This window comes from Acinonyx jubatus, chromosome A1 (genome assembly GCF_027475565.1).
Source record: "Acinonyx jubatus isolate Ajub_Pintada_27869175 chromosome A1, VMU_Ajub_asm_v1.0, whole genome shotgun sequence".
NCBI lineage: Eukaryota > Metazoa > Chordata > Mammalia > Carnivora > Felidae > Acinonyx > Acinonyx jubatus.
Window position 1 is genome coordinate 12,715,918 of NC_069380.1, and position 25,884 is coordinate 12,741,801.

Consider the following 25,884-nt stretch of genomic DNA (forward strand, 5'->3'; position numbering starts at 1 on the left):
AATAACTCAGTAAATATGACAACTCATAGACCACAATAAATTCTTGTTTAATAAGTGAATGAGAGGGGGTACTTTGATAGGTTGTAAGACATATTTGGAAATCAATACCTGCCTTGTAAGAACTTGCAACCTAATGACAGCAAATATTTATAACAATATATAAAATAAAAGCATAAATTAAACAATGAATTTTGTGTACAACTAGAAGGGTGCATTTGAGAGTGCAGTTTGAGAGGCACAATGAAAGTTTTACATGGGCTTGCTCTGCAGAATATTTTCCCAAGGGTTTCACATTATTCTCATTAAAAAAAAATTTTTTTTAATGTTTATTTTTAAGAGAGAAAGAGAGAGAGAGTGCAAGCAGGGGAGGGGCAGAGAGAGAGGGACACACAGAATCAGAAGCAGGCTTCAGGGTCTGGAGCTGTCAGCACAGAGTCCCACGTGGACTTAAAATAACATACTAATGTCATATTGTCTCTTCTACAGGGCACACTTCTGTAGTTTTTTGTGGCCTTTTGATTCTCTTGCTTTCAACCCAGTAAGACTCTTGAGGAATCGAAGTAAGGAAAGGTAGTGAAGATTAGATTTTAATTTTAGCAATTTGTCTTAAACGGCTTTATTGAGAGCCTATCCAGTGAGAACTGACCAAGGTCTTATATATTCTAGTACCGGAACAGGGCCCAACGCAGTATTTATTCTTCAGGTTTCTGTAAAACGAATGAGTGGACGAACGAACGAACGAAATTAATCAGGGAACATGGCTCCTCTGAGTATCTGTATTTGAAGCCCGGAGCCGAATTTCCAATTTTGTTTAGTAATTTTTGGACTATCATAGAGGGTAAGAACAACACAAAAAAATGATTAATAAGACAATGAACATCATTGACCAGACGGCACCAACACTGCGGCTAGTACTGTCCCGACCCAGCTTCCGTAGTCTTTAGTTCTTTGGTCGCGTAAGCGACCAGGGCCGGAAGTGACGTCGCGAGATTTGGAGTTCGCGGGAGAACATCTCTCTGCGTGCGGACCAAGAGAGCGCCCGCGCGCGGGATTTTCAAGCGGCCGACCCCGGGAATTGGAGCTGGCATGAGCCTCTGGGTGGACAAGTACCGTCCCTGCTCTTTGGGACGGCTGGACTATCACAAGGAGCAGGCGGCCCAGCTGCGCAACCTGGTGAGTCCGCGTAACGGGGCAGGGAGAGCGGGGAGAAGGTAGGCCCCCATCTCGGGAGTTTCAAGCCCCTAAGGAGTGGTAGGCCCTGAAGTGAGAAAGCATTGAAATAGAGGAAAATGAGGGAAGAGTGCACTTGCAACAGCAAATGCAAATTCCTTGAGGCAGGAGTGTGTCCGGCCTATTCTAGGAACCTCAAGAAGGCCAGTGTAGCTGGATAATAGTGGGCAGAGGGAGGGGCGGGGGGAGGTGCGGATCCAGTAAGTTATTACAGGGTGAGATCGGAAGCCATGGAAGGTTTAGGGCAGAGAAGTGACATCATCTGACTTTACTTTTTAACAGGGTAACTTAAAATTTCTTGGTGTCATTTCCCTTATTTATAAAAAGGAGGGTGTTTTATTTATTAACTTCAGAGGTCATTTCTAATTTTAAAAGGTTGTATTAGATCGTCCTTGAGTGTAATTCCTAATAGAAGATTTTTTTCTTTTCTCCATCCTGATGTGTATTTTCGTGTTGTAGTTGGTATAAGTGTCGAATGGCAATGTTTTCTGAGAAACAAACTGAATATTTTAGGAAATGGAGAGGGGAGAAGGGTCTTGAGAAAAATCTAGTGTCTGTGTAAGCTATTTATTCACTCCTTTTTAGAACCAAGTAGTACCATATGCTAATGGAAGTGTTTTGCTCAGCTCTCAGGTTCTTCAGTACCCACCTTTTTTCTGTTACAGGTACTATTTGGTAAGTACTTAAAAAAATGAGAAATAATGAAAAAAAAAAAAACTCTATCCTTATTCAGAGTCATTGGAAAAGTTGATAGTGTTGTGAGATTGAAGGTTTTTTTTTTTTCCTTTTTTAAATTATTGGTATTCCATCTATGGTAGTTTAAGCTCTATTACAGCTGTATACAGCTCTATACTTCCATTTCTAGACAAATTGCATTTTCTCACCATAGCTTTCACTTTGATTTTCTTAGGCAAACAACACCTTTTATTTTCTATGGCTGTCTTTTTGTTATACAGAATTTGGAGTAAATATTTTGGACAAAAATTTAATATACTGCTCTCGGATGTTTATAGATTTGCTTTTAAAAACTGTTCAACTGTTTTACTGTTGAATCTACAATTTAGTAAAACTGGAACATTTAAAGCATACCCTTAATTTTTGGCTAGATGGAGTTTAAAAAGCAAAGGCAAAGGTATTTGTGAAGCACCTGCTATTTTCCAGGCACTGTTTCAGGTGAATAGTTCCTTTCCTTGATACTTTTTTTCCAGTGCTAGACATAGATGAGTTTCCAAAGTACTAAAATTCACCCCAATAAGCTTTTCTGTTAAGATACTTATTTCATTTTTTTCTATAATGCTTACTTAGAAACTTCTGTCACAAGATTTTATGCCCCTGAGGTTAAGACCTGTGTTCTCAGTGTTGTGTTTTTTTCTTTTTTTTCTTTTTTTTTTTTTTTTAGCCTTCATAGCACTGTCTCCCAAACGTGACTGATCACCAGGGTCACCTGGGAAGTTTTTTAAAAGCACAGTCTTGTACTCTGTTGCAGCACTGTCAGTGCCCTACTCCATCCCATTGCTCTTGACTTATAAATGCACACAGATTGGCTTCCAGCTTCCAAGATCTGTGCTGCTTGAAGGCTTTCTTTTGCTGACACTCCTAAGCAGACTTGAAATGCCTGGTAATTGATGCTCTTCCTTAATCTGAACCACTTTCCCAAGCAAGTTGCATCAAAGGATTGATGACAGCGTATTGTACTACAGCTTCCCCACCTCTTGGGTGGGTTAACGTTGTGGTGTGTTTTTTCTTAAAAAAAATTTTTTTTTCAATGTTTGTTTATTTTTGAGAGAAAGAGAGCTAGGGAGGGGCTGAGAGAGAGGGAGACACAGAATCCTAAGCAGGCTCCAGGCTCTGAGCTGTTAGCATAGAGCCCGATATGGGCTCAAACCCACGAGCGGTGACATCATGACCTGAGTCAGACGCTTAACTGACTGAGCCACCCAGGCGCCCCTATTGTGGTGTTTTTTTTTACACTGGCTTCAAGAGTATCCCCAGCAGGATTAAACCGCAGATGCCCGCAGTGGTTAAGCAGATAGTGCATTCATTGGCTGCCTTCCTTTCCTTGCTTTGCTTCCTTATTCCCCTACAAAGTTTTCCTTTATTTTTCAAATAAACTACATACATTCAATTCTTAAAAAAGAGACTATAGCCCAAACTAAGTCAGGCATCATTTCTTAGTTACTGAATCTTAATCTCATGGATGGGGTCCAATAATCAGTTTTTTATTTTAAAAAGTTTTCTAGGAGTTTTTGAAAGCCTGGAGCCTGCTTCAGATTCTGTGTCTCCCTCTCTCTCTGACCCTCCCCCACTTGTGCTCTGTCTCTCTCTCTCTCAGAAAAAAGGAAATAAATAAAAATAAATAAATATAAAAGTCTCTATATAGGCTCATACATACATATTTTTGAAGTTTCATAAGTGGAGACACAAAATATTTGATACCTAAAAAGTAGTTTAATTCTCTCTAGAGCAGTTGTTTGACTAGGGAAAATGCCTCTTTTTTTTCCTCCCCCCAGGTGCAATGTGGTGATTTTCCTCATCTCTTAGTGTATGGACCATCAGGTGCTGGAAAAAAGACAAGGATTATGTGTATTCTACGTGAACTTTATGGTGTTGGAGTGGAAAAATTGAGAATTGAACATCAGTCCATCACAGTAAGCATTTTGCTTTGAGGCCTCCAAATATTTATAGGAGGGATTTCCAGTCCTATCATATATATTCCCATGGCCCTGTCCATTGCTGCCCAATGTGTGATTTAAGTAAGAATTTCACAGATAACCCAGATGCACAGGATTGAGAGCTACTGATTTATAGACCTAACTGTTAAAACCAGAACAAAGTCAGTTATGTTCGAGAGGAAATATGAGCAACCAGAGATTTGGGGTAAAATGTAGGCAGTGGAATTTATTTTAGATTATCTAGCAAATCAGTACCTCAGCTGAAACTGGAACTCAAGTCTCTACAGTTCATTATTCTGAGAGCAATAATGGATTTGGAAAAACAATGATTTTGAGAAAAATTTTAAATGTGGAATCAGGCAACTTGGTAAGGATTAGACAGCTGAATGATTAGACAAGGACGCATGAAGCTCTGGGATGTTCAGAGAATTCCTATGATTTATCTTGGCTGAGCTTTCCAGCCTGTACCATGCAGTGCATTTTCATACTCTTCTTATAGACAGTGGTTGAGATTTAGTTGAAATTACCTTCTCTTGGTGTGCCCCTCTCCAACCCCATTAGAATTAGTTTTTCCTTTTTTTTGTTGTTGTTTAAGTTTTTTTTTTTTAAAGCTTATTTATTTATTTTGAAAGAGAAAGAAAGCGCGATCAGGGGAGTGGCAGAGAGAGAATTCCAAGCAGGCTCCGCACTGTCAGCGCAGAGCCCAGTACGGGGCTTGAAGCCATGAATCATGAGATCATGACCTGAGCCGAAATCAAGAGTCTGATGCTTAACTGACTGAGCCACCCACGCAGCCCTAGTTTTTCCTTTTTTAACCCATAGCTTATACTTTTTAGTACTTACTTTGTTTTGCCTTCATTATAGTTTATGATACATTTTTTTTTTTTTTGAGAAGATTGTATTTGTTTTGAAGTTATGCAGGGAACATGTCCTACTCATTTTTATATCCTTCATAGCCCGTGGTGTAGCATCTTGTACATATTAGGCACTGAAGAAATGAATGCTGAGTGACTGGATGGTAAGTAGTGCTATTAATAGAATCTTTAGGAAGATAAATCAATTTTGAGCTAATATTGATGAGCTTGTGTTAGACACATTGAGTTTAAGGTGGCTTGTGGTACATCCTGGTGGGAACTCTTATAAAATATTCAGGGACAAATTTTACAAGAAAGGTGTGGGATCTGTAGGAAGAAAACTGTAATACCTTATAAAAGGGGAAAAAAAGCTGATCAAATGGAAAGATCCAGTAAGTTCTCAGGTAGGAGGCTTAATATTTTAAAATATCTGTTTTCCCCAAGTTATAGTATAAATTTCAGTGAAATTAGAATTAAAATCCAACTTGTTTTTTTAATTTCATGAAATGATCTGAAAGTACATATGAAAGAATACCTTTCTGAGACCATACAAAAAAGATTTGTGAAGTGGGACTTGTGTTATGAGATATTAAATCATATTGTAAGGCTGTTTTAACTAAAACAATAGTATATTGGCATGGGAATAGAGAATTTGATCAGTGGAACTTATTAGAGAGCCCAGAAATATGATGGAAAATCTATTTCAAATCAGTATTAAAAACCTGAGTTAGCAAAGTGTGCTAGCATAACTAGTTATCTACTCTGAAGAAAATAAAGTTGAATCCCTATGATTCATAATTTACAGAGATGAGTTCCAGGTGAATTAAAAACTTAAATGTTAAAATGAAGCACTAAATTTCTTAGACTATATGAGCAGCCTGTAGGTCGAGAATACCTTTTAATAGAAAACATAGAAGGGGCAGGGGCACCTGGATGGCTCAGTTGGTTAAGTGACTTTGGTTTGGGTGATGATCCTACGGTTTGTGAGTTCGAGCCGTAACGGGCTCCATGCTGACAGCTTGGAACCTGGAGCCTGCTTCGTATTCTGTGTCTCCTTCTCTGTCTGACCCTCCCCTGCTTGCACTCTGTCTCTTTCTCTCAAAAATAGACGTTAAAAAAAGTTTTTAAATAAGGAAGTGATAGAAAAAAAGAAATATGTACTTGGATGTATATGAAATTTATGTTCCTATTATAGAATATAACGTACATAGAATCAGAAAAACAAATGATTGTCAAAAAATAGTTGAAAGGAATGTGTTAGATAAAAGATTTTACAAATTGACAATGAAAGACAACTTGGTAAAAAACTGAATAAAAGAGTCAGAGAAATATAAATGACCAATAAATGTGTGTAAAGACGTTTGTCATTTTTGATAAAGAGAAGCAGTGAATCTGTTATCAAATTGGCAGAACTTAAAGGCATGATATATCCAGAAGGGAATGTTGGGCAAGAGTATTTGTTGCTAGTGGAAAACTGAATTGTTAGATTTTTGGGGGGGAGATAGGCTGATTATAGATATATACATACATACATACGTACATACATACATACACATAAAAATTTAGAAAATGTGTCCCCTTCAATCCAGCAAATCCTTTATTGGGAATCTATTGCATAGAAATGAAGTCAGTACATGACAGATGTATGGAGAAGGATGATAATTGTGGGATAGTTTGGGATGTCAAAAAGCAAGAAGCAAAATGCCCATCAGTATGATTGGCTTTGGGACATCCATGTTATAGGTCATATGCAACTAATCTACACCAGTATCTGAGGGGAATTGTGTAGATGCATTGTTAACTAGGAAAAGTAAAATACAGAGAAATGGGTATGATTGACTCTTTTTTTTATAACTTTTTTTACAAGAAACACACTCTATAGAAATATATTAAATATATATATATAAATAGATACATATCTATGTGTTTATTTTTGTGTGTTATGGAAAAGTCTATGCAAGGACATATGCAGACTGTTTACAGGGATGATCATTCATAATGAGATGGTTTGTAGATTTCTGGAGATAGAGGGAAAAGTAGAAAACAGAATGTGTGATATGACCCAATTTATATAGAAATACGTTCATCTGCACATAGAGAAAAAAATGGGGTTAATGGAGTTAAAATATTCATGCTGGTTATCTGAAGTTTTTTTTTATGAAGAATAAATTGTTTTGAAAACAAACAGTGAAACAGAGAAAAGAGGAGAAATAGCCAGTAATTACACATTCAGAACATTTATTTTCTTTGTCCACAGACTCCATCTAAAAAGAAAATTGAAATTAGCACTATTGCGAGCAATTATCACCTTGAAGTTAATCCCAGGTAGGTTTCTACTATATAGAAACAAGTCTTTTTTTTTTTTTTTTTTTTTTAAGAGTTAAACCCATTCTTGAAACAGAATCATGTGTGGAAACACCATATGTACAATAGGTAAAAGTAAAGATGCCCACTGTGAAATAGGGAGACTAGAACCTTTCCATTTCCCCTTTTCTCTGACTTCTGAGTCAAATAAGTTTAATAATTAAGTTTTCTTGCTCTATAGAACTCAATGTTTTATACAAAGTACATTTCATAGTCATTAAATTTTTGTTCTGTTGGCTCAAGCAGAACTGATAGCAAAATAAAGTATGGCTAAAAAGTTTGTAATGTCTGGAGTGAATATTTCAGGATATATTTTGGATTACCAAATCTTTTTTTTTTTTTTTTTTTTTTTGCCTCTCCTTTGTTTCAGTTTCTTGATTAAAGTGTGTTATCATAGTCCACCAACCAATGTCTATATTATTTATCATGACTTAATCAAAGATTAGGCTCCTGTTGGGAGACACATTGAAAACTCATGCCATGGCAGTGTAGTACTGCTTAATAGTGTAGAAGTGATTGTCTTGGGAGCAAAGTTGAGTAAAGCTTCAGTTTTGTCTGGGGCCTGGTATGTTCTTGAAGGAGAAGAAAATCAAGGACATCTTCAGGCAAAGGCAACCTTTTTGGGCAGTGGCACAGAGATGAGGATGAACATCTATATCAAGATTGAATGGAGCAGGAGGAATATAGTTATAAGCCAATATGTATTCAGTAACAGGCACTGTTACTTTACATGGATAATTATATGTAGTTTTCAAAACAGCTTGGGCATTATTACTTTCCTTATATGTGTCCAAGAAAATTAAGAGAAATATGACTGGTGAGAAAGGGTCTGATTAGAAAAGTAGGGAAAAATGGTAATTTCATAGACAGAGGGAAGTGTTTTTGATTCTTGACTAGGAAATGATCATAAGAGACACTTGAGGCATATTGATACAATATTAGTGAATTAAGAAAGATTTGATGGCTGTTTGGGAAAATAAACTAAAGCTGATTTTTTTGCCCTGTTTCTCATCTTGAGTTCTTCTGTGGCAAGAGTAGTCCATTAGAGATTGAGCTGATTGTTTTTCACATGTTTGAAATTGACAGTCTAAATTAACTAGGTGACTTTATGTTGGTTTGTGAGGTGCAGGACTTAGGTGCTAAAGCAATAATGTAGGTGTAAATGACAGATAATGCTTATCATAAGTCAGTAGTTTACAGAGTTCTGACTATCTTAAATTCCATTTGCTTGTGTCATCATCTTGCCAAGACCCTGAATCAGCTCCATGCTAGTGCTGGGAGCAGACTTGTCTAAGCTTGTTCTCTCTCAGACCTTTACTATTTGGGTGGAGAAGAGGCATGGAGGTTAAATTTTTGTTTCAGAGTTATTTTTACATTTTGAGTGACTACAGATGATTGAGAAATTAGCTGTAACTAGATACTAACTATAGTCGGTACAGAAGTATTAAAGTATTTGATAAACTTAGGTATTAGTTATTGCTTTTTGTTTTTTAATGTTTATTTTTGAGAGGGAGACAGAGCACAAGTGGCGGAGGGACAGAGAGAGAGAGAGAGAAAGAGAAAGAGACAATCTGCAGCATGCTCTAGGTTCTGAGCTGTCAGCATGGGGATTGAACTTGTGAACCGTGAGATCATGACCTGAGCTGAAGTTGGACACACAACCCACTGAGCCACCTAGATGCCCCAGTTGTTGCTCTTTTTTTTAAGTAACAATAAACTTAATATAAGCACGTTTACCGTTTTCAGTGTTATCTATCATATTGTAATTGAATATTGGAATATTGTTATTTTAATGACCCTGAACTATTTCACTTTGAAAGTTTTGTGAATGTAATTAGGTGTGAATAATTTTGATTAATATTTTAACCACTTAAAATTTTCAATGTTTTTCTTATAATAACAGATTAAAGGGATAATACTTTCTAAATACCTAAGTCTATATTTACCATTATTTTTGTATTATATAGTGATGCTGGAAATAGTGACCGGGTAGTAATTCAAGAGATGTTGAAAACAGTGGCACAATCACAGCAACTTGAAACAAACTCTCAAAGAGATTTTAAAGGTATGTGATAAACATATTTCTTTTAAGGTGAACACTGACCTGGTACATAGTGAGTATAAGGGAAAATGTAGTGGGGAAACATAAATTCCATCTATGTAGTGAATATTTATTAACCTGTTCTATGCTGAGCATTGATGTTCTCTTAGTTTTGGACATAAAAGTGAGTAAGACAGGCATGATCTCTGCTCATGGGAGGTTGTAGCCTAATGGAATTGAATTTTGGTGGAAAGAGGACAATTTATGCCACTCATTTGTTATTTTAGAACTAGATGAGTAATGAAAACACTTTATTTAAAATAAGAAATAACATGATTTAAGCAGAACTATTCTGGGGCACCTGGGTGGCTCAATTGGTTAAGCGTCTGACTTTGGCTCAGGTCATGATCTCGCAGTTCATTAGTTTGAGCCCCGCGTCGGGCTCTGTGCTGACAGTTCAGAGCCTGGAGCCTGCTTCAGATTCTGTGTCTCCTTCTCTCTTTGCCCCTCCCCTGCTCACACTCTGTCTTTCTCTTTCTCTTTCTCAAAAATAAACGTTTAAAAAAAAAAGCATAATTGTTCCTAGGACCAAAATTACATGTTTATTATCAAATATTAAACAAAATCAGGTATGATTTTGCTATCCAGAGACAATTACTGTTAACATTTTTGTCATTACCTTCCGGTATTACCTGTATGCACATGTATGTGTACATTCTCATAGAAGATTTTGTGATAATAAATATGCCAGAATTTAATGCCTTTGATACATTTTGCTAAATTCTTCATTCAAAAGGTCGATTTATACTACCATCTGAAGTGTTTGGGAGTGCCATTATCCCTTGACATTTATCACCATTGTGGTCAATTATTTTTAATCTTTATCAGTTTGAATGGAGAAAATAAATTGTGTTTGTTTTTTCTTTAAGTTAGTATGATAATTTTTTTCTTTTGTTTGTTGCTCATTTTACTGTTTTGTGAATTGCCTATGCATATTTCAGCTGGTTTTTATCTTCCTTAGTTCACTGTATTTCAGAATAAATTTACATTTATCTATTTTTTGCTACTGTAAATGGAGTCTTACGTTTTCTAACTTTTGTTATATGTGATAGCTATGATGTTTATATCTTCATTTTATGTTTTACTATATTCATTGTTGTATTGTTTGTAATAGCCTTTCCATGGTTTGAGTTTTCAGATATATATTTATATCATCTCTGAATAGAGATAATTTTTTCCCTTTCCAATTTGTATGGCTTTCAACATTCTTTCTTATCTAATTATGTTTACCAATACCTCCAGTATAGTGTTTAATAGTACTAAAGATGGTGGACATCCTTGTCATGACTTTGGAAGGAGAGTCTTAGGGTTTCCCCATTTAGTTGCTGGATTTTGGCCTGAGGTGTATCTATTTTTTTTTTTTTTAAGCTTATTTATTTATTTTTGAGAGGGAGAGAAAGGGAGAGAGCACACTCATGCATGTGCACACGCATACTCGAGTGGAGGAGGGGCAGAGAGAGAAGAGGAAGGATCCCAAGCTGGCTCCGCACTGTAAGCACAGAGCCCAACGTAGGGCTCTAACTCACGAACCATGAGATCATGACTTGGGCCGAAATCAAGAATTGGACACTTACCCGACTGAGCCACTCAGGCGTCCCTGTATCTATTTGATCATAGTAAGAAATAAGAAAGTAAGCATCAGTTTGTATTTTATTGAGTGTTCCTAATGTGAATGTGTATTAAATTTTTTCAAATGCTGTTTCTGCATCTGTGAATGTGGTATTAAGATTTTTCTTTTTAGCTCTGTTGGTCAAGTAGATTATATTATTGGCTCTTCTAGTGAAATTGCTCTCTATTTCTAGAGTAAACCTCACTTGGTCATGATGTGTTAATTTTTAAAATATGCTGCTGTTTTCTGCCTACCAAGGACTTATTTTTGTATCATTTGGTCTGTAGTACTTTATGTTAGGTGCTATTTGTTAGATTTTGGGATCAGTCTCCTTGTTTCTATTTTTCCTGTCCTATTCCATTTGGATTCTATCTCTAGAATTTCTCCTCACTGTGAAGGATTGTCTTGGAAGGGAGCTTCATTTTGTTTTCAGTGTTCTGTTCTTGTCAAACCTTGTTGCATCCAGGTTCCTTTGCTTTAACCCATAAATTGAACCCTGTGGGTGCTGTTCTCAAATTGTCCCATTATACTTCACAGTGTGTTCTTACAGGTACCTGGATTTGGGTTCTGTACCAAAGGCTGTCAGAAACATGGTACATTCTTGCCACCCTCCCACACATAGTTGCTTGTTCTCATTTGCTCATATTAGGGAGTTCTTAGGTAAAACCTATCACTTTGTTTTGATATAAATGTTGTCCATGAGTCTTTGGTCTTGGAATCTTTCTACTTTTGTGGGAGAGATTCAAATCTACACTGCCATCTTCTAGAAATAACTTAATATGAAAAATACAATAAATAGTTGCATTCAGTTCTAGCTACATAGTATTCCTGAAACACTTTAAAGACAATCCTTTATTATGGCTCGGTGGAATCTCATAGTACATGTGACCAGCTGTCTTTATTCTTTTTGGCTCTGTTTCTTGCATCAGTATTTTCCAAAGTATATTCTTAGGCATGATAAGATTTAAAGTGTTCCCCAGCAATGTGCTTCTGAGATAAAATATTTTGGGGAAGTACAGCCTAGCACCTCTCTGTCTTGGTGAGTTTTGGTTCATATAAATATAATAAAGACTGCAGTGAATTCTACAAAAAAGTAACATCTTTAACTTCATTTTAGCCTAGTGTTTCTTAACTGTGATTGGAATTTTCTTTTAACATCTTTTCTTTAAATGTTTATTTTTTTATTTTGAGAGACAGTGAGCACAAGCAAGGGAGGAGCAGAGGGAGAGGGAGAGAGGATTCCAAGTAGATTCCATGCTGTTAGCGCCTGATTCTTGATTTCAGCTCAGGTCATGATCTCACAGTTTGTGGGATTGAGCCCTGCGTCTGTGCAGAGCCTTCTTGGGAGTCTCTCCCTCTCTCTATGCCCTTCTGCGTTTATGAAGTCTGCCTCTCTCTCAAAATAAACTTAAAAATAAATAAATAAAATAAATTATTCTCACCATACCTGAGACTTTTATATGTCCTTGCCAAAGGGAAGAGTAGTATATCAGATTTCTTATTTAGAATTTCACTCCAAATAATGAGAAGGAAGAGAAGGAGATAGATTCTCAAGTTAAAATTTGTTTTCTTTCTCCTTGACTAGTGGTATTACTGACAGAGGTTGACAAACTCACCAAAGACGCTCAACATGCTTTGCGTAGAACCATGGAAAAGTATATGTCCACTTGCAGATTGATCTTGTGTTGCAATTCTACATCTAAAGTGATACCACCTATTCGTAGTAGGTGCCTGGCGGTTCGTGTGCCTGCTCCCAGCATTGAAGATGTAAGTCAAGTGAAACTTTTCAGAAGTCATTCATTTCAGATTCTCTGAGTACTGTGTGTATATCTTTGTCATGTTTGTTTTGTAAAAACATAGTGAAATGTATTAGTGATTCAGGAACAGCTATGGCCTGGATACTAACCTGTAGTAGATATATAAATGAATATGTATGGTAGTAAATACCAGATATCACTAATACATAGAAAACATGATTATAAACTCTTATTAAGAATAATATTGCGTATATGCCATCAATATTTAAGAAGTTCTTCCTTTTAAGTCATTTTCTTTACCTTAAGTAGGTATGAATTTCACTAAACTAGTTAAGGGCTAGTTATTTAGTTATTCTACCTCAAGCTGATTTAATTGGCTTTGGAGGAGACTTGAGATAGATTTCTTTTCTTAACACTTATAAAGTAAAAATGGAAATTTCTCACAATAAGCAGCTTTCTTGCTGTTAATAGATTTGGGGTGATTTTATGCAAAGTAGGGATAATATGTCACCTTGTGTTAGTTGCAAAGTGGTGAAGTAACTTTATTAGAAGTTTCACTTATAAAAATTTTGAGAGTAATATAGTTAAAAGGGACCACCAGGTTACACCACTCCTGTGGGCACTATTCGCTTCTTAGGGCATGCAAGTAATACCCCCCGAGTCACGCAGAATTCAGCCTATGAGACTCTACTTGGCAGCCCTCTGATCGGTGTCCTTGTCAAAGGCCTGAGGCCTTGTGTGTTTTTTCACAGCACCCCCCCCCCCCCCCACACACACCCAGCCCCCTAAGATGGCTGGCAGGACTTGGAGCTCAAACCAGCTCTTTCTGTAGTTGGCAGGACCAGTTGCTGCCTCTTCCTGACAACTTGACTGACCCCTGGCTTTCTGCTAAAGGAGCCTATGGGTTAGGGTTGGGAGTGACAAAAATAAATAACAAGGGTCTATAAAGGTGTTATCAACAGAAATTGCTTCAGTGTGCTGATAGATTGCCCGTTTTTGTTAATTGTCTTTTTTGTAGATTTGTCACGTGTTATCTACGGTGTGTAAGAAGGAAGGTCTGAATCTTCCTTCACAACTGGCTCATAGACTTGCAGAGAAGTCCTGCAGGAATCTTCGAAAAGCCCTACTTATGTGTGAAGCCTGCAGAGTGCAACAGTGAGTGAAAGGGGCAGTTACCACAGGAAACATTTTGGGGCACAAGCTTCCATATAATTTATTGTGTTCTCTTTTTATCATGTAGATATCCTTTTACTGCAGATCAAGAAATCCCTGAAACAGATTGGGAGGTGTATCTGAGGGAGACTGCTAATGCTATTGTCAGTCAGCAGACTCCACAAAGGTAAGTAGTCTCAAAAATGACCATAAAAGTTTGATCATAGAAATAGAACAGATAGTCTGAGTTTTGGATTAGCTGTTTCATACTACCACCAGTGCCATTTAGAATTATAGTTAAATCTTGAATATGAACACTAAACTTTCAAAGAAAAGATAGGATTTTAATTTTAGAAATTTAGTGGTTCAGAATAGGTGGTATGTAGTAATGTGGCTTTTATTAAGCTATTGACATTTGCATATGGAACTTACATATAAATTAAAACAAATCTTGGAAGTTTTACTTTTCCTTTCAGAATCTCAGATGACTTAATTTATAACTCAATGTGCTTAATTTTCTAATATTGAAAAGAATAATATTATAATTGTAATTGATGCATCATATCTTAGAAAGATACCAGGCTATGAATCTTACCTCTACTGATTTTTATGCTCTTGAGCAGGTAACTTCATTTTAACGAGTTTTAACTTTTTCATTTTTATAATGAAGATACTGTTGTTATTACTCTGCCGGTAATACTTGTGCCTTTGCTATGAAGAGCAAAAAAGATTGTGTGATAATGGTTTGAGAACATACATGAACTCTGTGCTCAAGTATGATGATAAGCTCTGTTAACAATACTGTGTATATGCCACCAGTGTTTAGGAAGTGTTTTATAACATATTTGTTGAACAGTTGTTTTCATTTACTTCTGTGGGTCTATTATTCAGTAGTGGCTCATACTGAAAATATGTCAGCCATTAATTGTTTGATTTATGACAACTTTGAGAAGGGCCATCTACTTTTCTCCAAATCAGGAGTGACAGTTTTAAGGCCCAGAGGTTTTTAAGGCTCGTTGATATGTAGTCTCCTATTCTTAATGCCTGTCAGACCTGAGAAACCATCTCTGGACTTAAGAGAGGGTAGTTGATTGCTTTAAGAAACACACTGGACTGTGTTCATCTGCTAAAGTTTAAGCTTCGTTGGTTCATGTGAAAATAATCGTGAGAAAAATATACCTTGTTTCTCCTCTTGGGTGATATATCTGATGAATTCTAATTTTTGTAAAGATTCTTCAAAAGGATTATAACATGTACTCTTTGGCCACCATGTAGATTCTTGGATAGTCATACATAATGGGTTCTTAGTATTTCATCAGGGTTTGCTTTGAATTCCTATAATTCATTTATTTTAATGGAAGAATTTAATAGTTTTTAAGAAGTGCCAAACATTGTAAGTAGTCTCTTCAGAAAAAAAAACTTTAGGAAAAAGTGTGCATTCCATTTTGTAAAATATTGCTAAGCAGTGAAGTAGCCTCAGCCTTAAAAGAGATAAAATTCAAAACATGTTTTAGGAGACTTTTACTTTTGTAAAATATTTCTGCATTGAAGATGACTTTCTTGTTTTCTGATTTTAAAGACGAAAACTTGGTAGTAGCAGTTGTAGAACTTTCCTAATTTTAGGAGAGCTAGGTACAGATGTTGTAGTATTTGATAATTACTAGTTTGTTCTTAAGACTTTAGTTGATCATTGCTTTGCTTAATTCTTCTAGCAGCTGCTATCTCTTTCAATTTTCCAAACAAGTTTGGGCAGCTCACAAATACACTTTTTTAAAAAGAGGTGTTATTTCCTGATTAGACTAACAGTTGTAGGAATTGATTTCGTTGTGCTACAAAAAAGAAATTTGAATTTCAAAGCTTTCAGGTTGACCAAAAATACTAGGAGGGCTGGTATCATTCTGATTATTGGCCCACACAGTACCAAATAATTCTCATTTTTGACCCATTAGACTTGCTGTGATATTTACAGTCTTGATTCTTATTTGATTTATTTTAGAAGAGTCATAGTTTTCTAATTTGATAGCTAATTTTAGTGAGCAATTATTAATGTTCTTACACTGTGACATCTCATTTAATTCATAGAGCAGTCCTACATGGCAAAGTATTATTATTATCTTTATTTTATAGGTAAGAAAACTGTTTTGGGAGATTATTGCTTACTTGCAGACATTCAGTTAAGAATCAGAGACAGTTCAATAATACCATGTTTCTCTGACAGAAGAATTTGTACTCTTTAGCACTTGCAATCCCCAAGAAATAATGACACAAAGAAATTGTAGAATATATTCATTTTTAAGAAACTAAGTTATATTAGAAATTAACTCAGACTAAGACAAGATGCATGTAACATGCACACAATGCACACAGCATAGAACAGTTGTAGAGGAAAACATCCTGAATTAACTTTTTAGAAATAAATGATATGCATAATTATTAGAATAATTTTGGGGTGCCTGGCTGACTCTGTTGATAGAGCATGCAACTGTTGATGTCAGGTTGGGTGTATAGATTCCCTAAAATGGTTTAATACCATCTGTCATTTGTATCTGTTTCTTAACTCTTTAATAATCAGGGTTACTTTTTTTTTTTTCATGTTTACTTATTTATTTTTGAGAGAGAGAGAAGGCAGAGAGAGAGAATCCCAAGCAGGCTCCACACTGTCAGTGCAGAGCCTGATGTGGGGCTTGAACCCATGAACTGTCAGATCATGACCTGAACCTAAACTAGAAACCAAGAAGTTGGATGCTTAACCGACTGAGCCACCCAGGCACCCCTGCTTTTTTTTTTTTTTTTTTTAAAGATAATACTATCATGTCCAAGAAGGATCAAGGCCTTTGGAATCAGACTTGAATTAAAATTCTGCCTCAGTGACATGAGTTTAAATGAAAGCCTAACCTCTCTTTTCAGTAAAAGAATGGTGTTGTGAGGTATAAATAGCATACTGCAGTCAGTCTCATACAGAGGAAGGAGTTAAATACTTTGGCAAACATTGGAAGGGTATGGATTGGAGAGTAAGGCAGATCTATTCTTAATTCATGGTTCTTCTATAGTCAACTTTGTGAGGTTACTTAAACTATCAGCCTTTTTTTTTTTCCTCATCTAAAAAAAGGGAGATAGTGCCCCCACTCAGAGCTAGTGTGAGGACTTAAGTAAAATAATTTGTTACAGTGTCTTGCACATAGCAGATGTTCAAAAGATGCTGGTTTTTTTCCCACTTTATTTTATTGTGATACGACTTCATACTCTTGGGCTCTCTGGAGAAGAGTCTGAACTTCTACTTTTAAGAAATCTTTGATGAGGGGATGAGGCAAGATGGCGAAGCACCATGGAAGTTCTGTTTGTCTTATCTCTGAAATGCAGCTGTATCAGCACCAAACTATTTTGCATACCTAGGAAATTGATCTGAGGATTAACACAACAATATGCATAACTTGAGTCACAGAACTCGGCAGGTACACTGTGTGGAGAAGTGAACTGGGGGAGAGAATAGCCACAGAGGATAGGGAGCTGTTTTTGTGGAGAGAGGAAAGAGGGGTGGAGAGTGCAGGAAAAGCACTCTCCTGAAAGTAGCTGGAGAGAGAGAAAGAGTGAAAACACTAACAAGTGACTGAATAAGAAATCTGGTCCCTAAAACCAGTGACAGAAAGGAAGGAGAGGGTCTCAATACCATTAGGATTCTATAAACAGTGGAGTACAGAGTTGGAAATTCTGGAGCTCAATGCCTGGTGGTGCTCTGGAGAGGAAAAAGGGCAAATCTGCAGGAGCAGGCAGCGGGGTCTGACGGGTCTGTGTGCCACACAGGGAGAAGCGGTTCCCCTTCTTGGAAAACATTTGGTAGAGGCCATATGGCCTCTCCACAGGCAGTGGTCCCAGCGGACCCCTGAGAGCACCCACATTTGCTATTGAGACAAAGACACCTGAGCCTGTTGAAACCAGGCACTGGCTCTGTGTTGGGATTTGCCATAATCTCTGAACTTCTACCACTGTGTGATTGCACAAACATTTTTTGGGGGTAATTCACCACCCAGCCATTGCTCAGTGAGCGCCTCCCCCAGAGAGACAGCAGGGGTCTAAGCTGCAGGGGTCTATGAAGTGTGGGGTTTTGAAACACAACCCCATCTGAGATAAAACTCTGGAGGGAGATGCTGCCTGGTAGGCTGATGGGTTGGACATGGACAGGGTGGAGGTGGGGAGTGGATGGAAGCCCAAGACAAAGGAGAGGTGCTTGATTGTGGGTTGGTGAGAGCACAAAGTTCCTTTGTCAGACTAGAAAGCTGGGTGAAGCCATTTCCACCTCTCCCGCATACATGCATAACGGTGCGCGCAGATCACACTGATCCAGCTCAGTAAGCTAAGCAGCACCACCTAGTGGAGAGCAGAGCCTTTTCACCAAGCCCTGCCCAGCTGTGCCCTCCAGGCACATCCCCTAAAAGTCCAACACAGGTCTGTCTACCTGCTTAGTGTATGGACTATAGAGTGCTTCATAGTTTCAGTTCTACAGGAAACAATATAAGACTTAGAGAACTCAGTGACTTATTAAAAAAGAGATAATGTCCAAATCTTAGTAGTCCTAGATGATGAAGAGAGAGAAAAAGGGGCAGAAGTTTAATGTGAGCAAATTATAGTAGAAAACTTTCCTAATCTGGGGAAAGACACATCCAAATCTAAGAAGCACAGAGAACTCCTATTAGATTGAACAAAAACCGACCATCACCAAGGCATTTCATAGTCAAATTCACAAAATACGCAGACAAGGAAAGAATTATGAAAGCAGCAAGGGAAAAAAGAGTCCTTAACCTATAAAGGAAGACAGATCGGGTTCACAGCAGATTTATCCACAGTAACTTGGCGGGCCAGAAAGGAGTGGCAGGGTATATTCAGTGTGCTGAACTGGAAAAGTATGCAGCCAAGAATTCTTTAACCAGCAAGGCTGTCATTCAAATTAAAAGGAGAGATAGTGAGTTTCCCAGACAAACAGAAACCAAAGGAGTTCGTGGCCACTAAACCAGCCTTGCAAGAAATTTTAAGGGGGGGGACTCTGAGTGGAGAAAAGATGAAACAAGACAAAAAAGACCAAAAGCAACAAAGACTAGAAAGGACCAGAGAACATCACTAGAAACACCCAACTCTACAGGCAATACAACAGCCCTAAATTAATATCTTTCAGTACTCACTCTAAATGTCAGTGGACTAAATGCTCCAATGAGAAGACGTAGGGTATCAGAATGGATAAGAAAACAAGACTCATCTATATGCTGCTTATAAGAGACCCATTTTAGACCTAAGACATCTACAGATTGAAAGTAAGGGGTTGGAGAACTGTCTATCATGCTGTTTGTGGCTAAAAGAAGGCTGATATAGCCATAGTTATATCAAGTAAACTAGGTTTTAAAATAAAGACAGTAACAAGAGGGCATTATTATTCAGAAGGGCATTATATCATAATTAAGGGGTCTGTCCACCAAAGAGATCTAACAATTGTAGATATTTATGCCCCCAACGTGGAAGCACCCAAATATATAAATCAATTAATCAAAACATAAACTCATTGATGATAATAACCATTATAATAGGGGACTTCCATACTCTTCTTACAGCGATGGACATTTCATCTAAGCAGAAAATCAAAGAAACAATGGCTTTGAATGAAACACTGGACTGGATGGACTTCACAGGTGTATTCGGATCATTTCATCCTAAAACAGCAGAATACACATTTTCTCTAGTGCCCATGGAACATTCTCAGAATAGATCACATACTGGGTCACAAATCATCCCTCAACAAATACAAAAAGATCACGAGTATACCTTGCATAATTTCAGACCACAATGCTGTGAAACTTGAAATCAACCACAAGAAAAAATTTGGAAAGATCATGAATACTTAGAGATGAAAGAACACCCTATTAATGACTAAATGGGTTAACCAAGAAATTAAAGAGGAAATTAAAAAATACACGGACGCCAGTGAAAATGAAAACATGACAGCCTAAAACCTCTGGGATGCAGCCAAGGCAGTCATAAGGGGGAAGTATATAGCAATTCGGGTCTTCCTAAAGAAGGAAGAAAGGTCTCAAGTACACAACCTAACCTTACACCTAAAACAGCTGGAAAAAGAACAGCAAATAAGTCCCAAACCAGCAGAAGACAGGAAATAATCATTAGAGCTGAAGTCAGTGCTGTTGAAATCAAAAAAGCAGAACAGATCAATGAAAGCAGGAGCTGGTTCTTTGAAATAATTAAGAAAATTGATAAATCCCTAGCTAGTTTGATCAAAAAGAAAAAGGAAAGGACCCAAATAAAAATCAAAAATGAAAGGGGAAAAATCACAGCCAACATTGCAGAAATACAAATAATAATTAGAGAATATTATGAGTAATTATATGCCAGTAGGGCAATCTGGAAGAAATGGACAAATCTGGAAGAAATTGAATCAGTAATCAAAAAATCTCCCAACAAACAAAAGTCCAGGACTGGATGGCTTTCCAGGGTAATTCTACCAAACGTTTAAAGAAGTGTTACCACCTGCTCTTTTGAAGCTGTTCCAAAAAATAGAAATGGAAGGATAACTTATAAACTCATTCTATGAGGCCAGCATTACTTTGATTCCAAACCAGACAAAGACCCCACTAAAAAGGAGAACTATAGACCAATTTCCCTGATGAACATAGGTACAAAAATTCTCAACAAGATACTAGCAAACTGGATCCACTAATACATTAAAAGAATTCTTCATGATCAAGTGGAATTTCTTTCAGGGATACAGGGCTGGTTCAATATCTGCAAATCAATGTGATACATCACATTAATAAAAGAGAGGATAAGAACCACATGATCCTCTCAAAGGCAGAGAAAGCATTTGACAAAATACAACTTCCTTAATAAAAAGCCTCAAGAAAGTAGGGATAGAAGGATCATATGTCAAGATTCTAAAAGCCATGTACAAAAAGACCCACTGCTAATATTCTCTATGGGGAAAAACTGAGAGTGTACCCTCTAAGGTCAGGAATGTGACAAGGATGTCCACTGTCACTACTCTTATTCAGAGTAGTGTTGGAAGTCCTAGCCTCAGCAATTAGACAATACAAAGAAATAAAAGGCACCCAAAATGGCAAGGAGGAAGTCAAACTTGTCACTTTTCACAGATGACATGATAATCTATTTGGAAAACCCAAAAGACTCCACCAAAAAGCTGCTAGAACTGAAACATGAATTCAGCAAAGTCTCAGGATATAAAGTCAACGTACAGGAATCCGTTTCATTTCTATACACCAGTAATGAAGCTGCAGAAAGAGAAATCAAGGAAGCGATCCCATTTACAATTGCACCAAAAACCATAAAATATTCAGGAATAAACCTAACCAAAGAGGTAAAAAACCTATACACTGAAAACTATAGAAAGCTTATGAAAGAAATTGAAGAAGACACAAAAAAATGGAAAAACATTCCACGCTCATGGATCAGAAGAACAAATATTGTTAAAATGTCGACACTACCCAAAGCAGTCTACATATTCAATGCATCCCTATCAGAATAACACCAGCATTCTTCACGGAGCTAGAACAGTCGTAAAATTTGTATGGATCCGGAAAAGACCCCAAATAGTGAAAGCAATTCTGAAAAAGAAAGCCAAAGCTGGAGGCATCACAATTCTGGACTTTAAGCTGTATTACAGAGCTGTAATCATCAAGACAGTATGGTACTGGCACAAAACAGACACATAGATCAATGGAACAGAATAGAGAACCCAGAAATGGACACACAAATGTATGGCCAACTGGTCTTTGACAAAGCAGGAAAGAACATCCAGTGGAAAAAAACTCGTCTCTTCAGCAAATGGTGTTGGGAAAACTGGACAGCAACATGCAGAAGAATGAACCTGGACCTCTTTCTTACACCATACGCAAAAATAAACTCAAAATGGATTAAATACCTAAACATAAGACAGGAAGCCCTCAAAATCCTAGGGGAAAAAGCTGGCAACAACCTCTTTGACCTCGGCTGCAGCAACTTCTTACTTGACATGTCTCTGGAGGCAAGGGAAGCAAAAGCAAAAATGAACTATTGAACTTTATCTCATTAAGATAAAAAGCTTCTGCACAGTGAAGGAAACAATTAGCAAAACTAAAAGACAACTGACGGAATGGGAGAAGATATTTCAAATGATATATCAGATAAAGGGTTAGTATCCAAAATCTGTAAAGAACTTCTCAAAATCAACACCCACCAAAAAATCCAGTGAAGAAATGAGCAAAAGACATGAATAGACACTTTTTCACAGAAGACATCCAGATGGCTAACAGACCCATAACATGAAAAAATGCACAACCTCACTCATCATCAGGGAAATACAAATCAAAACCACACAATGAGATACCACCTCATACCTGTCAGAGTGTCTAAAATTAACAACTCAGGCAACAACAGAAGTTGTCAAAGATGCGGAGAAAGAGGAATCCTTTTGCTCTGCTGGTGGGAATGCAAACTGGTGCAGTTACTCTGAAGGAACATATGGAGGTTCCTCAAAAAATTAAAAATAAAACTACCCTATGACCCAGCAGTTGTACTACTAGGTCTTTCTCCAAAGGACACAGGAGCGCTGTCTCGAAGGATACAGGGGTGCTGTGCTGGTGGTAATAGCCAAAGTATGGAAAAAGCCCATATGTCTATTGACTGAATGGATAAAGAAGTGTGGTATATATCTATAATGTAATATTACTTGGGATCAAAAAGAATGACATCTTGCCATTTGCAACAATGTGAATGGAACTAGAGTGTATTATGCTAAGCTTAATATATGACTTCACTCATATGTGGAAGATACAAAACAGGTAAACATAACAGAAAGGAAGCAAAAATAACAAAAAGAGCAAGGGAGACAAACCATCAGAGACTCATATACAGAGAACAAAGTTGTTGGGGTATTGGGTCGGGGGATGGGCTAAATGGGCAAGAGGCATTAAGGAAGACACTTTTTGGGATGAGCACTGGATGTTATATGTAAGTGATGAATCACTAAATTCTATTCCTGAAATCATTATTACACTGTATGGTAACTAACTTGGTTGTAAATTTGAAAAAAAAAAAGATGAAAACTTGCTTTGAATGGAAGTGTTCTAGTATTGCAAAAGAAAATCTTTGATGAGTCACTTCTCTGATCTAAATATGGAACATCTGTGATATTTACTAATATCTTCCTAAATCTTACTAATATTTTACTAAAAGCTTTAAAACATGCTTTCCCTTTAGGGTACTAAGTATATATACGGAGAAAGATAGTTGTTTGTGTGTACTTACAATTTTACTTGTCATTTCCTTCTTGCCATTTTAAAATGCCATATGTATTCTTTCTTTCCTGGAACTATTATGAGAAGGGCCGAAAATTAAGAGCTCAGAGGTTAGAGTATTCATATTCACTTAGACAATCTGATTCTGTGCTTGCCTATGACCTGTTGTACTGCCTTTCTGTGACAGGACCGCTTTGTTTCCTTGCCATACTGCTTTTTTACTTTGCAGTTGAGGTAGTATGTAATGATATATAGAATCATGCTTGTATGCTCTTTTCTTGTATAATTAACTAGTGATTGTCTTATCTTTTCATGACCATTTTCTAGATGTCCGAGGTATCTATCTGGAGGAAAAATAAACATATTCCCATGATATGTCATGAAAGTAGGTTGAAATGCAGTGTGAATAATGTCAACCCTTACTCTTCCTGAAGTCTTAATTTTTATCTGGCACTTTCATGGTATTTTGATGTAATTAATAACTGAATATAAATGTCTGACTTTAAATGAGTTCTGAACATTTTCTTTTAAAAACATGAACTGAAATTAGGAAAAGCTTAAATGTGTATCTTAAGTATGATAAGCCATTTAACAAAATGTATGGGAATTAATTCATAAACTAAAACAGCACAGTATGTTCTTGAAAAAATTGTGTCTTATTTTCATTACAAAGTATTAATTATCTTGTTTTATATAGGCTCCTTGAAGTCCGTGGAAGACTTTATGAGCTTCTAACTCATTGTATTCCTCCTGAAATTATAATGAAGGTAATCCGATTTCAGTTCCTGAACCATTCATAACCATGAAATTTGGACTTTTGCAGTACTGAGACACATTGTCATTTCTTTCTCTCCAGCTCATTAATTCAACAGGTATTTATTGAACCTTTCCTGTGTGTGCCAGATACCATTAGGGGAGTGTTGAGGAAGACCTGGGAGGCCCTGCCTTCAGAAAATATACATTTTAGTGGGGTGAAATGGGAAACAAGAAGCAAAAGGATTTCAGAATGTTATAAGTGCTACAAAGGAAGTAAGAAGGTGAAATGGTAATAATGGAAGGTGGGCTGTGGAAGGTCAGCAGTGGCTTCTGTGAGGAAGGCGTGTTTAAACTGAGACTTGGAAGATTAAAAGAGAGGCAGCGTGTAAATAGTTGGGGAACAAGTACTGTTAACCTTTGAACCTTGAAGCTTTGAACGATGTGGTAGTTAAGACCCTGACCTCCTGCATAGTTGAAAATCCGTGTATTACTTTTAACTATCCCAAAAGTTGACTCCTAATAGTCTACTGCTGTCCAGAGGCCTTACTGATAACACACTGGATTAACACATTATGTAGATGTGTTGTTATATACTGTATTCTTACAATAAACTAAGCTAGAGAAAAAACTTATTAAAATCATAAGGAAAATACATTTATGCTACTGGACTTACTGAAAAAAATGTGCTTACAAGTGGACCCTCACAGTTCAAACCCACGTTGTTTAAGGGTCAGCTGTATTTCAGAGAGTGAGGTTTAGTGCACATAGGAATGACATTAAAGAAGTAGGTAGAGTCTAGACTTTGTAAGATTTTGTAAGGCACAGCTTTAGGTTTGGTCTGGTAGGTCTAAGCCATGTGTGTTGACTGATGTAGATGTTAGGGAATGCAGGGGGTTCTGTTTGTATTTATTAAAGTTATATGGCAACACTCACAAGAAAAAATTCTAATTATGCCAAATATAAACGAGTGAGTTCTACCCATCCATTTCTACAAGGGTGAGCACTTCCAACAGACCTGTATTCTAGTCACGTAGAAATATGCCCATATGTATGGCTGTGTGTGTATAGTTTCACAAAGCTTCACAATGTTCTGCATTGTGGTTTGTTTGTTTTTTTTTAATAATGTAGCATGGATGATATTTCATGACAGTATGGATTTATTTTATCCTTTCAAGTGGATGAATGGAATTTCATTATGGGACTATATCATAGTTTTTTGAATATGATGCTGTTGGCTACACGTTATTATTGTAACTAATAACGTTGCAGTGAGCATCTTTTTACTTCTCTCTTTGCACCCTCATACATTAAGTATTTGGCATTTGGAATATGATTGATAGCTACCACATTTTACATTATGGAAAAGGTATGCAATTTTTTTGTTTTTGGATGAAAACTACCATATAAAAGAACATACAAAAGAGATTTCACAAGTAAAAAGAACATACTGAGGTTTTGCTTCTTTTTTGAATGAGAAATAAAACTTGTTCAGCTTATTATTTTTTTAATGATTACTTTTTAAATTACTGGTTATCTTTTTTTCAGGGCCTTCTCTCAGAACTTTTACATAATTGTGATGGACAGCTGAAAGGGGAAGTGGCCCAGATGGCAGCTTACTATGAACATCGTCTACAGCTGGGTAGCAAAGCCATTTATCACTTGGAAGCATTTGTAGCCAAATTTATGGCACTTTATAAGAAGTTCATGGAGGATGGATTGGAAGGCATGATGTTTTAACATCTTGACAGCTATCCTTAATTCTTCCTAATATATCTCAGTATCATCATTTACATCCATTTTATATTGGAAGAGCTGCAGGTAAAATAAACTAACTTCACTTAACCATGCCTTATTTGTGGTGTTTTGTGGTTTTTTTTGGTAGCAATTTTTCTGTGAACTATTAATTATTATACTTAAATAATTGCTCTTTTATACTGTTGAAGTTATTGAAAGGACACAACTTAGAAACTTCAGAGTCCAGAAACATGATTTTAGAGTTTAATATACTTTCAAAATTTGCTATTCAACTATGCAGTGTTGGTCTTCCCATTTTCCATCCTTTCTCTCATCTGTTGGAGGAAATTTACTACATACAAAAGCAG

At 36.8% G+C, this 25,884-nt stretch overlaps 1 protein-coding gene across 2 annotated transcripts; it reads left to right on the plus strand.

The window, feature by feature from the left end:
- Window positions 1-969: 969 nt before the first annotated feature.
- Window positions 970-25,629, plus strand: RFC3 (replication factor C subunit 3). Of its 2 annotated transcripts, XM_027064668.2 has the most exons (10): window positions 970-1,173; window positions 3,741-3,878; window positions 7,014-7,081; window positions 9,088-9,185; window positions 12,416-12,597; window positions 13,606-13,742; window positions 13,828-13,926; window positions 23,724-23,793; window positions 23,883-23,898; window positions 25,328-25,501. In XM_027064668.2, the coding sequence occupies exons 1-10, from the start codon at window positions 1,087-1,089 to the stop codon at window positions 25,351-25,353; spliced, it is 921 nt and encodes a 306-aa protein (XP_026920469.1). In that variant the 5' UTR covers window positions 970-1,086; the 3' UTR covers window positions 25,354-25,501. The 2 variants fall into 2 exon arrangements, with proteins under 2 accessions (XP_026920469.1, XP_014926474.1); XM_015070988.3 differs by lacking the exon at window positions 23,883-23,898 and having other exon boundaries at window positions 972-1,173; window positions 25,328-25,629.
- Window positions 25,630-25,884: the final 255 nt, after the last annotated feature.